Genomic DNA, 18,201 nt, shown 5'->3' with positions numbered 1-18,201 from the left:
CCGCAGTGCATGCCAATCATTTGACGGACTCGCGTAACGTGCAATGTGATTGGCGGGGTTATTTACCAGCACCGCCTTCTTTAAAGGGACAACCTCTTACCTACTGTGCGTTCTGTCAATGCTCATAAGTAACTGATGAAAAACTCAGCCTGGAGAAATCGTCCTTTTCTGTATGCAGGGATGAATTATAATGCGAGAATGAGCCAAAGAGCAACCCGTATTTAACACTACCTTATACAGTCATAATAGCATTCTTCAACGATCAAAATCCTTAATAATGTGATGTGGAGGCACACACAGAGTACAGTCAAGCACACCTGAATGATTCTTATCTGCGCCCCTCGTTGTCCCTGCAGCTGCAGCGCTGGAGATGCGGCGCAGGAGGGATTCAGACAGAGAGAAGGGGATTATGAACAGTTTTCATAACTTTTTAGGTGAGGAAATGGCATATGGCATGTGGCATGATAGCTCATTACTGACAGCTGAGTCTGATTGAACTTGGCTGTTGTTATAAACGCAGCTCCAAAACCTGTTTTTCCCTAGCAGTCTTCCATCCCAGTACTGACCAGACCCAGTCTGGTCTGTATACTGTAGCTATAGAAAGAAAAAGAAATATGCATATATTCATTAAGAGTGGCTCAGAGCTCTCTCATCTCTGCAGGGTCCTTGGGAATATTAATTACATTCTGTTCTTTATTGACTAAGCCTTGCGTTTCCACGACAACCGCAGAGCCACGTGCCGGCCTTTATGAGAAACACAATTTAAGGTTAGGGGATCCCCTAACGAGCAAACACACAGGGATGGGAAACAGGGGAAGAACGGAGATCGCATTGTGGCGGATGTGGAGAACTGTGGACTTCAGTGAGGCACAGTGGAACGTCTCATATAAATCGTGCTGAGAAATTTTCACCATCATCATCCCTTGCATTTATATTGTGCCTTTACTCCAGAAGGATCACAGATCCGTTCACACCCATGGGGGCTCCCCTGCACCCGCAGCCCCGCTGCCCAGCAGATCAGGGCTCATCGCTGTGCTGTATCCGATCCAGAAGAGCTTGCTTGGGGTTCCTGCCATAATTGTAATTAGGTTTTGCATTCATTTTTCCTGCCTGGAAACACCACCTGCACCCCCACAGCGCTTCATCTGTGTTCCAGACTGAGAACAGTGGCCAGGATGCTGTCACCTGCTAGCCCCCAAATCAAATCTGATTTGGAGAGCCAGTGATGTTTGCTCTGCAGCTGAAAACGTTAAAGACTCTGTGCTCGTTAACCTTTATTGTGAAACAGACAGAGGGCTTGGAGGAGTGCCTGTGACCTAATTATAATAATATTTTTAAAAGTAGCATCTCAAAGCACTTTACAGTAGGCATAAAAAACACTTATAAGAATAACAAATTACTAATTAAGAATAAGCATATGAGAAACACAATGGGTGCAGCTGAAGACACAGACAGTAATGAAATAAAAGCCCTTCAGAAGAGAGAGGTTTTGAGTCTAGATTTAAATGAACTCAGGGTAGGTGACTCTGTGATATCCTTGGGGATAGATTCCCAGAGCCAGAGCCTTCCTTTAGATGGGATGTAGGAAGAGAAGGCTGTGTCACCCATGGAATATGAATAAGCTTGGCAGATATCTGGGAGATATCTGTGTGGCGGGGAGTAGGACGATAGTAACTCAGACAAGTACTGAGGTTCCAAACCACGTACAGCCTTATAGGTGAGATGGAGGATTTTGAAGTCGAGTCAAATCCTAAAAGGAAGCCAGTGCAAAAACTTCAGGCTTGCTCGCGATCTGGTCAGGATTCTGGCTGCTGAATTCTGAACACAATGCATTGGGTTCGCTGTGGAATGATCAGTCTGAGCACAGGGCCAGTCAGGGTCCATGCCTGAATCTTGCATGCGTGATCAAATGGCTAAAAGTCCCGGACCCATTGCATCCACAGAGAGCATTGCAGAGCCTGGGTGAGGCTGACGTTCTGTCCGCATGTCTGCTCGAGCCTGGGTCTGCCTTTAGCGGTCGAAAGCATTAGTCGGAATCGGTTCCTGGGCCTTGATCGTGATAAACGGCGCAGGAGCACACACGCAGCCGATGGATGAGTGCCAAAGGGGTGCTACTGAAATTTCATCACATACAGCAGAGCCCCCAGGCTGGTCTCATTATTTAATAAGCTGTGTAACTGTCTAATAAGCTGCATACCAGGCTCTGAGGAGATCTATTGATAAGTGTTCCTTTCACTAAATAAAATGGTAATGGTACAAGTATTCAACTGTAAAACCCCTTAAGAAAAATCCTGTGTATGTCTAATTAATTGACTTTTCTTGAATCCACTAAGCCCTCCCTCTAGACGATGGGTCCAAGATCCCTGATGAACTGCATGGTTTATTTGAAATCAATGAGAACTTTTTTGTAGAGTGCGACGAAAGCCAGTGGCTCCCGGAGAGTAAAGAAAAGAGCTCGTCTGTCGCCGTGCAGAGCCAGCAGAGGCGTGTGGTACTGGACACACACGATTTTTAACCAGCTGTCTGCAAAGCCCTTTCGGCCGAAGGAGAAGCAAGTCCTTCAGGGCTGAATCCTCCTGCAGGTCTTCTTTGCCCTTGGGCGGTCTCAGCACGCGGGCAGCAGTCACGTCCCCACTCACATCTGCTGAGAGGAAATAACAAGCAGCAGGAGTAAGGACAGCCTGCAGGCAGGACGGCTCGTGAGACCCATTCGTAAGCGGCAGCAATCCGTTTTCTGCTTCATTTTTTCTGGGGATTTTAAAGTGCCTGTGTCTCTCTGGAGCAGCGCTGCCAGTGAAACACTGCCACACCGAGCAGCCACTTTGTTAGAACTGCATGCAATCTGCTTAGCAGGCTGTTCCACTCGGGGTCAGGAACTGAGGTCGGGAGAGCAGCTGTCTTGCTCCTGGGGATGATTTTGAGTAGCTAGTCAATCCTAGCCTACATGCTTTTCTGTGGGTTGGGAGGAAGCTGGAGTACCTATGCAAATAAGGCAAGAACATACAAACTCCACACATACAGGCACCTGAGGCTGGGCTCAAACACAGGACCCCGGTGCTGTGGGGCAGCCAGATTAAACACAGCATCTGCTGTGCTGTGCAGTGCAAGCTGCAGTGTACTGGACTGACCATCAGCTTCAGATGATCTTGTCCCAAATACAGAAACACACTTTTCATCCCCATTTGAACTGCAGCCCCCACCTGGGGGGACACTCGCCAGCCCCACTGGGCACAGAGCAGTGGCAGCAGTGAGAAACTGCTGCACTCCTTAATTAAAGAGGGTCTCTGGAGAGGTCAGATTGCTCAAACCCAGAGCAGAGCCTAGCCAGTGCACAGAAACACTCTGAGAAACAGTGCCCTGGGATCTTTAATGAACAAGTAGTCGGGATCTCAGTTTAACATCTCATCTGAGGCACGGCACTTCCTACAGCTCAGTGTCCAGGCACCACCCTGGGACATTGGTGTGGAAAAACCAGTCCAGGGGGAAGCGTGCCACCTACTGGTCTACTAGTGCCAGTTATAGCAGCAGTTTTCTATCCTTTCTTCGGAGCCCCCCCATGTCCTTACAGACCAGGCCCAGCCCGGCTGAGGTACATGGTGGTAACACTGCCAAGATGCCAACAGTTACCCAAGTCGGATCCTTGAGCAGAGTAAAAACGCGGTGCTCTGTTGCACTCAATGCTTCCTATTTCCTGGAACGAACATGTGTATAAAGGCAGAGTTATTGCTGAGGCTATGAATGACAGATGCAAATCTAGATATGAAATGAGATGGAGAGAGAACTTGGTCACCAGATGCATTTAAGTGAGAGAGAAAAAAGCTCTTGGTGAGGACCGATGCAGGGGGTCTCCACGGCAACCCGAGCATCTGTTTGTCAGTGAAGAGCTGTGATGCAACAGGTCCTGCAGGGGCTTTGTCTGACCACCAGTGATCGCTGATTTCGTTGTAGATGCCTTTTGTTGCTTGTGTCTTAGCTGTTAATTAAAAAGGACCTGTAAAAGCACCTTTAGGAGATAAGTATGCCATTTGCTGGAATATGTAAACAGCCTGGTGGCAGATTTCCTTACATCGAAAACCACGGGAAAAAGGTTTTAATTAAGCTGGTGCAATTAAGCGCTCCATTAAGACCTCAGCAGGAAAGAGCCTTCCAGAATATTATTTAATGGACGATCGTCAGGAATTAAACAGTTATGGTGACAGTTTGTGTTAAAGCAGGGCTGCTGCAGCTGGGCGTTATGTTTACAATAGCCAGGCCTGTCCAGCCCTGGTCCCAGAGGCATCTTCTCCAGCTCTCTTCAAAGCATTGCCACCCAAAGAGCTGGGAGAAGCTGTTAAACTTGTCTAATTAAGCCAGTAAACAGCTGATTCAGAGCAGACTCTTCCACAGGGTCACTCCCACAGTGGGTGTGTCTGCCACCGGGTCACTCCCACTGTGGGTGTGTCCGACAGTGTCACTCCCACTGTGGGTGTGTCTGTCACCATGTCACCCCCACTGTGGGTGTGTCTGCCACAGGGTCACTCCCACTGTGGGTGTGTCTGACAGTGCCACTCCCACTGTGGGTGTGTCTGTCACCATGTCACTCCTACTGTGGGTGTGTCTGACACAGCAGGCAGGGGTTAACCCAAGTACTCACATGGCTGCTGTGCCGCACATCTGGAACCAGAGTCCTTGGAGACTAATGGAATACATTTGTTATTCTCAGCCAATTAGTCTGCAAAATTACAAATGTTTCTTTTGCCCCAAAGCGACTCAGAGCAGACTCTGTATACTTTCCAGGACTAGGATTAGACAGCCCTTAGTACAGGAGAGCAGTGGTGACCCACCCCAACAAGTCCCGGAGGAACTGTCTCTTCTGGTTTCTGCTGAGTTCTTACAACACAGGTGTCTATTTGAAGCATATTTGTAAATGTGCTTTCAGCTCTTAAATGGTCAAAGGGAATTGGAATTGATATCTCTCAACCTTTGCCATTTTCTGAGTTTCAGAGCTGCCCTTTCTTCAGGTAACCAATTGGACCGCTGCAGAAGGACAAAACATGTGCCTGATACTGTGCCATTCCCATCTGGGGCGTGTGCAAAACACAGACACTCCCACCGTGGGTGTGTCTGAAACAGTGTCACTCCCACTCTGGGTGTGTCTGACACAGTGTCACTACCACCATGTGCGTGTCTGACACAGTGTCACTCCCACTGTGGGTGTGTCTGACACAGTGTCACTCCCACTGTAGGTGTGTCCAATACAATGTCACTCCTGTTTTGGGTGTGTCCAATACAGTGTCACTCCCACCTGTAATCAAAGATGTTTTTTCCAGAAATAGCAGCAAGCACATTGAGGGGCTGCGTACAGTTCGGTGTGCTGAAGCTGTTAACATCGGGAATTCTTGACACCCAGGACTGACCGAAGAAACTAGTTAAATAAAGGTGTCAACAAGCAAGTGGATCAATGAAGCCCTGGAAATGTAGAGCTCAGCTGGAACAGAAACCTGCAGATACAGAGTTCCTTCAGCACCAGGGATGTAAACCACTGCAGTATAGAGCCTTGTGCCCATACAAGTGATTCCTGCATGCAGATTTCCACCTGGGCAGGCAGGGGTTAACCCAAGTACTCACATGGCTGCTGTGCCGCACATCTGGAACCAGAGTCCTTGGAGACTAATGGAATACATTTGTTATTCTCAGGCAATTAGTCTGCAAAATTACAAATGTTTCTTTTGCCCCAAAGCGACTCTGAAAATATATATATATTTATTTCCATCCAGAAGCTCTCCGCAGCTCTGACTAATTACAGCAGAGAAATCGAGCTAATGGATTAACGTTAATTACTTTTTGATATCCAAATGAATGTAGTGGAGCTACACTCCACTACATTACAACAACAGCAAAATTACAACAGCAAGAATTTCAAAAACTAACATTTTCTGCTCTTCCCAAATGTCCACCAGCAATAGACAGAAGTGCAATTTGATTATTCCTCTTCATTGCAGCCATGCGCTGTGGATGCGGAACCTGATTAATGTTTATCAGCTTTTAGTTTTATCATCATTTCCACAAAGCCATGGCCCCCTCTCATTCGTGTAACAGGTGTGTTTGAACAAGACTAAAAAAGAAGATTGGGGTGTATGACAAGCACAGACACACACCACACTACATCTGACACCACCAGCATGTCTCCCCAGTTTTTGTCATTTGAAGGGGTCAGTCAGCTCTATCACACAATTCCTGTCTTGGGGAAGTCTGCATGTTCCTCTTCATTCTAGGCTGTTCTTCACTTATATACCCACACAAGTCACTATATCTTCTCACTGATTCTTCACTCCCTGTCTTCATTAATCATCGGCCACAGGATTATTCAATTTAAGCATTTCTTAATCTTCTCTAATCACCATATTAATGCCACCAGGCACTGGGAACATTCAACTAGACAAATGCCATGTCAACAATTTTCAATCTTCACTAAAATAATTACTTCAACTCCATTTTTCAATCTTCCCTGAGCCAAAGACCGCCACCTGCTGTTGGTTTACAGTAATACAGCAGTAATTCAGCCGTGATATTGGTCTGCACTGTAAGTGTTGTAGCAGTAATTCAGCAGTGATATTGGTCTGCACTATAAAGCGTTGTAGCAGTGATATTGGTCTGCTCTGTAAAGTGTTGTAGCAGTAATTCAGCATTTATAGTATATAGCTCTGTACCGTAAAGTGTTTTTAATTCTGTAGTGATATTTATCTATTCTGTGCAGTGCAGTGCAGTATCTGTTATTCAGCAGTGCTGTAGTCCTATTCAATATCTAGATTTCTTCTTGACAGAGGAAACAGAAAGAAGGAAGCAGGTGTGTGATTGAGTGTTTCAGTGCCTGGCTCCTGCTGTGCTGAATGAAACTCTCACCTCTCACCATTGGGAATGGTGCTGGCGGGGCGGCTGAGGGCCCTAATCAATCAGGCGCTGCTCACGGGGCAGGTCTGCGGGGAAATTCCTGAAACACCCATGACAGAGACAGAAGAGAGGGGAGAGGGACCAAGAAATAATACAATATCTTAGCTCCTAACTGCAGCCATCAGCAAAATAACCCAACAAAACAGTCTGCCAGGGCTGAAAAAGCAATTCTGCTGTTTTTCACAGGTCAGAAATTGTGCCTGGATCTTCATGCACCACTTGATAAAAATGCAGCAGCACTGGATAAGGGGCAAAGCCAGTGATGAAAAAGACTATTACCCCCAGATTACTGCAGGACGTACAGATCTCATTCCCAGCAGGGGAAGTAGGGGGTATCACTGAGCTTGCACGGTCAGGTAATGTAAAATTGTACCAAATTTAAACCTGATGGATTTTATTTAGATGTACCTGCAGACTAATGTCATGTCTTCTCATACATGTAGTGGATGAATACAATGGATTTGGATGGATTTGGGCAATTAGCTCCAAAATTGTGAAATTGTGTGGGGTCTGGTCTTTCACAGAGAGAAGACTCTGTCTCCCACTGTGTGGACTCTGGTCTTTCACAGAGAGAGAAGACTGTCTCCCACTGTGTGGACTCTGGTCTTTCACAGAGAGAGAAGGTTTACATCACTCCCTCAGCCTGTTTTCTCCTAACAGCCTTCCTCCAGACTCACTCTAATGCAATGTTCTGTAATTACACTGGAAAACTTAATGCTTTCTGCCAGCGCTGTCTATAATGTCCTCCGGTGCGCACTGGGTACATTGTGATCAGGGCTTTCCTTGGCAACAACACTTTCTCTGCAGCAGAGCTAATATTGTGAAGAGGAGTGCCTGCGCCTGCACTGATGGTGCTCAGTTATTCAGGCCACCTCTGCACAGCACCTGCTATTTTACGTAACTTCACTGTTTTCATAAGGACCGGCCATTAATTTCATCCAGCTCTGCTCTGTGTGTAAGTGTCCAATTACTGCAGCCCTGCAGCATCGCTGTGTCAAGTTCCAGGCTGTTTTCTTTCCCGTTGTTCTTGCATCTGTGTAGTACTACATTGGCACAGCCATCTGCGACATCAGTCCTGGATTGTTTCACCCTGGATGTTTTCAGAAATGAAGGCAGCAGAGTGCAGCACATGAGACTGTCACAGACTTTCTCTGGCCTGGCTCCCCGTTAGGAATCAGGAGCTCCCAGCTGTTCTGTCCTCATGTCACGGAATCTCGCTTTTCTGTGCAGCTGCGTCATAGAGAAAATGAGCTCGATTGGTTTCTTAATGCCTAATTGCTTTCACACACCCCTCTGTCTCTGCCAGGCAACTGTTTGTGACAGTGCCATACACTCTTGATTGAGCAATGTCCTGCAAATTGGCTTTTGTCAAGAGCGATGGTTATTCAGGGGGATTGAGGAAAGTAGACCAGCAGGAATGCCGAACTCCACCCTTTAGATTCTTTATGGTGGGGGGCTCTGCAGGGGTACCCCTGAATGTGGAGTGCATCACTCTTCCACTATGAATTTGCCCTTCTTTTCAGTGTGCCACCGGCATGCTGCACTTTCTACCATGGTGTGCCCCAGGAAACTTCATCATGCCTCCCAGCTTCCTCTTACCCCCCTCCATTAGCTCAGTTGACCTCTGCCCCCATGAAAACCCGAGAGTAAAACCCTGCCCTCTCCCTGCAAGGTTCTCCTGCCACGCTTAAGAGGCGCACATGAACACCCTTGATGCAAGTCAACCGGAGGCTTCAGAAATTATCGAATGTAAATGCCGGTTGCTTCACTGCCCACTGCCCACTGATGCTCAGAGCTTAGCTGGCTTAGCGATTATGTGCACCTGCCCTCTTCTTGTCTCTCATTATTTAAGCCAGGTGCTCTCGCCATTCCTGGCTTTGCATTGGAAGATGGACGCCCAGAAGCCCGCCTACCAGTGGGTCCAGGAGAGACCCCACGGCATAGGCTTCATCACGGCGCCCTGACCATCTGAGTCCGGGGCCTCGTCACCCTGGTTTTATCTTCCTGCTTCCCTGTTCCTGTTCTGGATCCCGTTACGGATTTGAACCTTGTCTGTCTTGGATGAAATCACCCGGTTCCTGGATTTTGGACTGCACCCCGGATTTCTTGTTTTGGACTTCCCTGGACTTGTTTGCTTACGCCACGCCTGTCAACCCGTCCTAATCCTGCTGTGCCTTGCCCTGATGCCCTTCTCCACTTATGTCCGGATTATACTGTCTGCACAGGGTCCTGAACTTACACTTTGTGTGTGAGAGGAAGACTTTCAAGACCAATGTGAGTCTCCAGGTGATGACACACAACTTCAGCATGACGCTTTTGATCCTGAGATGTGAGAGTTAGGCACTGCAGCAGGCTAGGCAGAGGGAGAGTGTTTATACAGCAATTCTGACACACACAAAGACAATCACGCCCAGGGACATCCAAACACACACTCACAAAAAGTCTCGCGCACATGTAGACACGCACAATTACACAATTACAATATCTCTCACACTCGCAGGGGGGGGGTTATAGCGAACACAGTGTCTTACCACACACACAGAGCAGTGTCTTTCTGCAGATGAGGAACTTTAATATGAAATAACACATTCAGGACGTTTTACAAGGAAATCTCTACACCCCTGTGAAACTGTACAGTATTTATGGTACTTATCGCTGCCTTCATCATCTCCTCAGGACTGTCTCTTTCCGTCTCTGAACAGGACTGAGATATCATCATCTTTAGAAAACCTTCTCTTCGAGTATTTCCGAGCTTCCTTTCAGACGCCCTCTACATTGTCACACAGAAGCAGCGCAAAATTGCAATTTGCTCAGTGTGATGTTACTTAAAATGCTAACCAGCGTTTTATCGCCACGATAAAGACACCCGTCCTTTCCTCCTCGAGTGCGCTCTCGAAGCAATTACAGCACATCTGCCGGGTGATCAAACGGCGCTGGTTAATTGCTTGAGCTTCTCCCCTGATCACTTCTCTGCACGCTGCTCTCAGGGTGGGGAAAGAACGGGCTGATTGTGGAGACCAGCTTGACTTCCGCAGACGTACAATGGAGCCCATTTCTCCCGGGTGTGAAAAGGTCTCAGTCATGCCCCCTCTCTGAATCCTCGGTCTGTTCCCCCATCATGTCTTTCACATTAAAAAAAACAGCCAAGGCGACGCCTCTCAGTCTCCTCGGACCTGGAGCCTCTCGCCCTCGCGCCCACAGCTGCTGCGCCCAGTTCCGGCTGCGCGCCGCGCCCCTGCGCGCCGTGGGAGCCCCGTGCACGCCCCGAGTGAGAGTGGGTACAGCTCCGAGTCTCAGTCGGAGAAAAGAGTAAGTCGGGGTCCTACTGCACTAATCACGGCTCTTGCAAGGTCCGAGCCAGGACAAATAATGGAAGCAAGAGGAGTTTGGAGAATAAGATCCTAGAGGATCGGAGTGAGTGTCGCCTTTTTTTTCCACATCAAACGGGAGGTGGAGACGGTCGCGCTCCCACCACAGAGCCACCCGTCTTCCCATTTCCTAACCGCTTCTTCCAGTACAGGGTCCGGGGGGGCAGCTGGCGCCCATCGCGGCAAGCGGCGGGCGCAAGGCCGGGTACCCCCTGGACGGGACGCCAGTCCATCGCAGGGCCCTCATAAAGCAGCGAGCCAATCGCAGGAGAGACGGGGGCTTCTCCTCCCCCCCGCCAGCCCGAGGCCGCTATATATAGCAGGAATCCCTGCACAGCCGCCCAGCGAGCGCGCAGGAGAGGCGACGGCGGCCGGACGTGAGGGGACCGCGTTACTCCTGAAAGAGTCTCCCGTGCGCACCCACTCCGCTGCCGGGCGGCTGGAATCCGTGAGATGAGCAGTCACTGTCCCGGGAGTTCGGTAACTGCGGTCAAACCCTCTTCTTCGGGGTGTTGTAGAAGCGCGCGGCGCCAGCTCCTGGACGAAGAGCACTGAACATCTGTCCAGCTGCCGGGAGGTGGACGGCGAGGTCAGCCGCTGATCGGCGCTCGCTCTTGCCGGGATGGTGCCTGTGTGTTCCTGAGGAGCTGCGCTCGGGACACCTGCAAAGACGAAATGGAATTTTTTAACTCCACGCCACCCGCGATCGACGTGGGCTCCGGCAACGACACTGAGCTGTGGACCGCCGCCGGTGCTGAAGTCGCCAGCCGCCGCCCCGTTGGCAGCGAGGACCACCGGTCCCAGCCCGGGGGAAGCCTGCTCGCCGGGGCCGGTGCCGAAGGCGTCGGGACCAGGCTGTGGATCTACAACGTCACGGGCGAGGAGTCCCCGCCGTTCCTGACCGACGCCTGGCTCGTGCCCTTGTTCTACGCCCTGGTCCTGCTGGTGGGGCTCGTGGGAAATTCCCTGGTAATCTACGTCATCAGCAAGCACAGGCAGATGAGGACGGCCACTAACTTCTACATAGGTGAGTGTGGGTCGTCCGGACCCTGAGCCGGGCTGCTGGTACACCTTGCCCAGAAGGTCCTGCGGTAGGTGTCCGTGCTGCGGCGGGTGTTGACGTGACCGTCCCGGTCCGTAAGCCCGGTCCTTAGGGAACTCTCACACAATAGTAACTGAATCTGTTGTTTCTCTCTTGACAAGAGGACTGCGGTGACCAAATTGTGTAATGGTAACGCGCATTGTTTAGTCCGTTTATATTTTATGGCTGTTGGTGCAATTATTGTTTTAGCTGTGCGACACTACACTCCACTCCACTGAATGAAAGCATTAAAAAGTGGAAATTCCTTCCATTCAGTTCCGTACAGTTCCGTTCTGTAGAGGAATTCTCGCCGTGTGTCGGTGTCCACCCGTGTCCCGTGTTCTCTCGTGTCCCGGCTCGTACCAGCAGCCGCTGGGTTGAGGGGACAGCGGGAAGAGGATGGGGCTCTGTTCTTAACCGCAGATTAATTTAAAGACCCAACAATTCGAACCCGGGACAACTCGAACCCGCTCTACGCCCGCAGAGAAGAACCGCGAGCGGTTACGGACAGCCTGTGTCGCCGGATCCCCGGGCAGACCGGGGTCTGGAGCAGAACTGCTTTCAGAGCACCCAGGTGACAGGTTAGACCCGCACAAAGAGGGGGTCCGAATTCAGCTCATTATTGATCACGGATCAATACGGCCCTCACGACGATCAACAAGTGTGAGTTGATCTTTTGCATGAAGTGTTCACGACGGTAAATTGCAGTTTATTGGTAACTGGATAGCCGTGACTTAAACGTTTTTTTTTTATCTGTAGTGCTTTTTCTCCGACTGTCTGTTCTGTTTTAACGGGGTCCCGTAGACGGCCATACTGTGGGGATGGGGTTCCCCAGTATGGAGGCTCACGGACAGACTCTCACCGCGATCAGAGCAATCGAGAATGTTTTTCATCACAGATTGAAGCTGTCTCTCTCTGCTTGTATCTGTTCAATGATCTGAAAAGCTCGGCTCTTTCTCTCTCTCCAGCTCCCGTTCGCTCTCCTTTCTTCTTCTCCCTCTCAAATTAAAATTCAGATCGCTTCTCCAGCGTTTGAGTGATATCAAGACTGATATCTGTCCCTTTCCCTGCTCCCTGTTTTAACTGTCTCCCCCTCTTCCCTGTCTCTCTCCTCTCCCTTGTGCCCCTCTTCTGTGCCAGCCAACCTGGCGTGTACAGACATCACCTTCCTGGTGTGCTGCGTGCCCTTCACTGCCACCCTGTACCCCCTGCCCAGCTGGATCTTCGGGGAGTTCATGTGCAAGTTTGTCAACTACTTGCAGCAGGTACCCCTCTGGGCCAGCGCAGCCTCGCCCTCCTCTTCTACAGGAGTGTGGGGAGCTGTTGATATTTCCTTTTTACTTTAATATTCATTGACCGTTTAGAATTGCCAGTCTAATCACAGACCCTCTCCTCCTCACGTAACACAGGCACACACACACACACACACACAGACCTGCACACACATCAAAACACACACATGCACAGACACGCACACACATCAACACACACGCACAGACACGCACACACATCAACACACACATGCACAGACTTGCACACACATCAACACACACATGCACAGACACGCACATACATATACACACGCACAGACTTGCACACACATCAACACACATGGATACGCACACACATTAACACAAACAGACTTGCACGCACATCAACACACACAGATAGGCACACACATTAGCACGCACACATATATGCACACACATCAACACACACATGCACAGACTTGAACACACATCAACACACAGATATGCACACACATCAACACACACAGATATGCACACATAACCATGTCTGCACACGCTTGGACAGACAAACACAAACTCTCCTGCACAGACAAGCACTCACACACACACACATCCATACACCCCTGCATGGGCAGACAAACACATGCCTGCACACACACCTACACACTCACCTGCACACACACGCTTGCGCAGGCAAACACACAGATATGCACTAACACTCTCCTGCACAGACAAGCACTCACACCTGCACACACATCCATACACCCCTGGGTGGGCTGACCAACACACACGCCTGCACACACATACACACTCAAACACACCGATGCGTTCATACTCTGCAACACAGTGTTGCACAAGCAGGACTAATGAAAGGACAGGCACTCCTCTCCCCCTCCAGTCCTCTACTGCTGGCAGTGCTGTATCTGTTTAACCCTCTCCTGTCCCTCTCTGAAGGTCACTGTGCAGGCCACCTGCATCACCCTGACGGCCATGAGCGTGGACCGTTGCTACGCAACCTTATACCCGCTCCAGTCACTACGGCGCCGTACACCACGTGTTGCCATGGCAGTCAGCGTTGGGATATGGATCGGTGGGTATCTGGAATGTCCATCACTGGGTTGGGTTTTTTTGTTCGTCTCTGCTGCTTCTCTCAGTTGAATTTCAGCTTCTGGCCTTTGGCGGTTTGGCTCAGAACGTGAAAACAACAGAAGTAAAGGTTGCAAAGGCTGGGCTTTAGACGGAATAGTTCAGTCCATGTCGTTCGTCACACTGGTTTGGCTGTTAGTGCTGGTCTGTATGTCAGTAGCTCCCCCAGGACGTCTCTGTGTATTGTGGAGAATCAGAGCGATTGTTCTTCTATACGGAGGAGACTACGAGAGGACCTGGTTCAACTAAGGAAAATCCTCAAAGCCACTAACAAAGGCAACCCAGTGGAAACTACGGAGAAGGGCAATTAAAACCGAGACAGGAGGCCCTTCTTTACACAAAGCGTTGTGGGAGTATGGAACAGCTTGCCCATGCTGTTGAACCTGATCCCCTGGCTTCTTTCAAGAAGCAGCTGGATGAGATCCTCAGATTAATTAGCTGCTACTGTAACTATCAGACTGCCTTGTCAATGCCATTCGTGGCTCTTTGAGAAAAGAAAAAGCCTCCTACTGGCATTTATAAATACCCCTCCCTTATTCCCATTCAGGCATCCTGGGGTCCCAAACTCCAGGCCTGATCTTTCGTTGCAGCACAGCGTTGTCTGTGCCTGTCTAAGTCCGTGAAGTGCTCTGTGGAAAACTGTTGTTACTGGTGCCTCAGCAGATAAAGAGCTGCTTGAGTGAAAGCCAAGAGGACCCCGGTCGTTGGATGCTCCTCCTGCACTGGTGGGATTTTGGAGGTGCTTGGGGATTCCTGGGGGCGGTACTCTATTCCCCCGACGTCCGACCCCTGACCTCTGTCTCCTTCAGGCTCCCTGCCTCTGTCGCTGCCCATGGCCCTGTACCACCGCATCGAGGTGGGCCTGTGGTACGGCCTGCGCACCTACTGCACGGAGAGGTTCCCCACCGAGGGCCTGCAGAGAGCCTACATCCTCTACACCTTCCTGGCCGCCTACCTGCTGCCCCTCCTCACCATCTGCATCTGCTACACCGTCGTGCTGAAGAGGATGGCCCGGCCCCTGGTGGAGCCCGCTGACCACAACTACCAGGTAACCGCGGACTGACCGCCAATGACGCGATTAGAGACCACCCACCCTCGGTGGTCCGCATGGGGACTGCTCCGCTGGCAACTAGAAGTTGACCAGCACTGCGGACGTGAGACTAAACCACATCGTTCAGACCTAGCCATGCAACTGTTGATCTGGTAACTCGATGGTTACCAGAACCTCTAACCTGGTAACCAGAGACTAAGCAGTGATGATCAGATCTCACCATGTGACTACTAATCTGGTTACTAGAGACTGGACTGAGCTGCTGAACAGGTAACTAGATGGCTAGGTCCTGATTGAGACTCCCAACTGTATTTTAACAGAGTTTGATCAGAACTAAGCATTATTGGAGGCTAAACTGGGTTAACCAGGACAAACTGGAGTCAGTCATTAATTAATCAGCTAGTCAGTAGCTAATCAGATGATTAGCCAACCGAGTAGGTAGAGCCTAACCCGAAAGCTGGTTACTGCGCGAGCCGGGATGCTTGGGAACTGACCCGGTAGTTCTCTCCTCCTCCACTCCTGCAGCGGGTGCCAGGGCTGTCGGAGCGCTCGGCGGCGATGCGCGGGCGCGTGACGCGCATGGTGGTGGCCATCGTGCTGCTCTTCACCGTGTGCTGGGGCCCCATCATGCTGTTCATGCTGTGCCAGGGCTTCTACCCCGGGTTCCAGGTGGACTACTACACCTACAAGATCAAGACCTGGGCCAACTGCATGAGCTACGCCAACTCAGCCCTCAACCCCATCGTCTACGCCTTCCTGGGGGAGAGCTTCCGCGCCTCCTTCCGCAAGGCCTTCCCGCTGCTCTTCCGGCGACGGGTGCGGGACGGAGGCGCGGCGGGGGGCGAGGGGGAGGGGGAGGGCTCGGGCACGAGGAACCACAACGCGGACGTGAAGTTTGTGACAGTGGGCAGCTAGGGGACATTCATGACAATTGCTAACACTTCTGTAGCACTTTTCTGGACACTCCGCTCAAAGCGCTTTACAGGTAATGGGGACTCTCCTCCACCACCACCAGTGTGCAGCCCCACCTGGATGATGCGTCGGCAGCCATAGTGCACCAGTACACTCACCACACACCAGCTATCAGTGGGGAGGAGAACAGAGTGATGAAGCCACTTCAGACATGGGGGTTATTAGGAGGCCAGTAGGGGAGATCTGGCCAGGGCACTTGGGTAACACCCCTACTCTTTTCGAGAAACACTCTGGGATTTTTAATGACCACAGAGAGTCAGGACCACGGTTTTTATGTCTGATTCAGGGGGAAGGTGCCCTTTTACAGTATAGTGTCCTTGTCACTATAATGGGGCATTAAGATCCACACAGACAGCAGGCTGAGCGCCCCCTACTGGTCCCACTAACAGCTCTTCCAGCAGCAGCCTTAGCTGTCCCAGGTGTCTCCCCATCCAGGTTCTGACCAGGCTCACACCTGCTGAGCTGCAGTGGGCTGTCACTTGTGATTTGCAGGGTGATAGAGCTGCTGGCTTGGTGATAAATCGGTGGTGATAGCAGTGGTGGTGGTGGGGTGCCAGCTCCTGCTGTCTAGTGTTTCTCGGAGGTTGGTTCTGTCTCTCCAAACAAGGAAGTGAAAAGAGGGGTGATTGCAGAGGGGTGATCCTGAGGACTGCAATTAGGAAGCAGAAGGGAGAGTCCAGATCCTAGTTTGGAATGGATAGATGAATACCAGGCTCACACAGAGAGATATAGATCCTTCTCACTCTGCTGAATACCAGGCTCACACAGAGAGATACAGATCCTTCTCACTCTGCTGAGGACCAGACTCACACAGAGAGATATAGATCCTTCTCACTCTGCTGAGGACCAGACTCACACAGAGAGATATAGATCCTTCTCACTCTGCTGAAGACCAGACTCACACAGAGAGATATAGATCCTTCTCACTCTGCTGAGGACCAGACTCACACAGAGATACAGATCCTTATCACTCTGCTGAAGACCAGACTCACACAGAGAGATATAGATCCTTCTCACTCTGCTGAAGACCAGACTCACACAGAGATACAGATCCTTCTCACTCTGCTGAAGACCAGACTCACACAGAGATACAGATCCTTCTCACTCTGCTGAAGACCAGACTCACACAGAGATACAGATCCTTCTCACTCTGCTGAAGACCAGACTCACACAGAGATACAGATCCTTCTCACTCTGCTGAAGACCAGATGCAGCCCCACACTTGTGCATCTCGCTGCCCGAATCCACTTGCTTGACCCTTTCAAAAGCGACTTTCTTTTCACTTAAACGTTTGATGTGTAAAAGAGTCTTTTTTTTCAAAAGTGATTTTCTTTTCACTTAAATGTTGATGTGTCTTACTCTTGGGTTCACACAGTCAATTTCCTGTGCTTGTCTTTCCATTTCTTTTCTCTTCCATCGTGTGCTGTAGTGCCTGTGGGTGTGCTCTACTGTACAGGGCTTTGAATGTCTCTGTGAACTGCTCATGAATAAAACAGTATTGTGAGACTGAGTTACTGCTGCCTGCCCAATACCCCAGGTCTGACAGTTCCCCAGTCCTGAAGACCCCATCGTGTGTCTTTGTGTCTTTCACAATTCCTTTACACCAAGACTTCTCCCCGCTAGGCTGCTGCTTGCTTGTTCACTGACCCTTCCCTGTGGTCTCAATGTCACAGACCAGGTGGGGCTAGATTTCTAAGCCACACGCTCACGAAGCTCTTAGTGCTGGCTGAAGGAATAGTTTGTAGGCTTTTCTGATGATAATAATAATAATAATAATTGCTTACACTTATATAGCGCTTTTCTGGACACTCCACTCAAAGCACTTTACAGGTAATGGGGACTCCCCTCCACCACCACCAATGTGCAGCCCCACCTGGATGATGTGACGACATCCATAGCGCACCAGAACGCTCACCACACACCAGCTATCAGTGGAGAGGAGAGCAGAGTGATGAAGCCAATTCATAGATGGGGATTATCAGGAGGCCATGATTGGTAAGGGCCAGTGGGAAATTACACCCCTACTCTTTTCGAGAAACGCCCTGGGATTTTTAATGACCATAGAGAGTCAGGACCTCGGTTTTACGTCTCATCCGAAGGACGGCGCCTGTTTAGAGTATAGTGTCCCCATCACTATACTGGGGTATTAGGACCCACATGGACCACAGGGTGAGCGCCCCCTGCTGGCCCCACTAACACCTCTTCCAGCAGCAGCCTTAGTTTTTCCCAGGAGGTCTCCCATCCAGGTACTGACCAGGCTCACACCTCCTGAGCTCCAGTGGGTTGCCAGTTGTGAGTTGCAGAGTGATATGGCAGTGATGACGTCACTTGTTCTTACTTCTCCCTCAAGTGTTCTGTTGTGTCCGACATGTGGTCTGACAGACTCAGTGGCGCGATCGAGGT

At 50.3% G+C, this 18,201-nt stretch overlaps 1 protein-coding gene across 1 annotated transcript; it reads left to right on the top strand.

Annotated features, from left to right (window-relative positions):
- Window positions 1-10,631: 10,631 nt before the first annotated feature.
- Window positions 10,632-17,304, top strand: LOC102697424 (G-protein coupled receptor 54-like). Its single transcript, XM_006631565.3, has 5 exons — window positions 10,632-11,325; window positions 12,520-12,644; window positions 13,584-13,719; window positions 14,585-14,823; window positions 15,352-17,304. Exons 1-5 carry the CDS (start codon window positions 10,974-10,976, stop codon window positions 15,739-15,741), a joined length of 1,242 nt encoding a protein of 413 aa, XP_006631628.2. The 5' UTR covers window positions 10,632-10,973; the 3' UTR covers window positions 15,742-17,304.
- The last annotated feature ends 897 nt before the right edge of the window (window positions 17,305-18,201 follow it).

The sequence above is a fragment of the Lepisosteus oculatus genome, chromosome 11 (genome assembly GCF_040954835.1).
Source record: "Lepisosteus oculatus isolate fLepOcu1 chromosome 11, fLepOcu1.hap2, whole genome shotgun sequence".
Lineage (NCBI taxonomy): Eukaryota > Metazoa > Chordata > Actinopteri > Semionotiformes > Lepisosteidae > Lepisosteus > Lepisosteus oculatus.
This window is presented reverse-complemented; position numbering and strand designations above follow the sequence as displayed.

Excerpts from the sequence above, each read along its gene's own strand:
- LOC102697424 (XM_006631565.3), top strand. The coding sequence starts at position 10,974 with ATGGAATTTTTTAACTCCACGCCACCCGCGATCGACGTGGGCTCCGGC. Across the intron at positions 11,326-12,519 it reads GGCCACTAACTTCTACATAG|CCAACCTGGCGTGTACAGAC; the intron begins GTGAGTGTGGGT and ends CTTCTGTGCCAG. Across the intron at positions 13,720-14,584 it reads CAGCGTTGGGATATGGATCG|GCTCCCTGCCTCTGTCGCTG; the intron begins GTGGGTATCTGG and ends TGTCTCCTTCAG.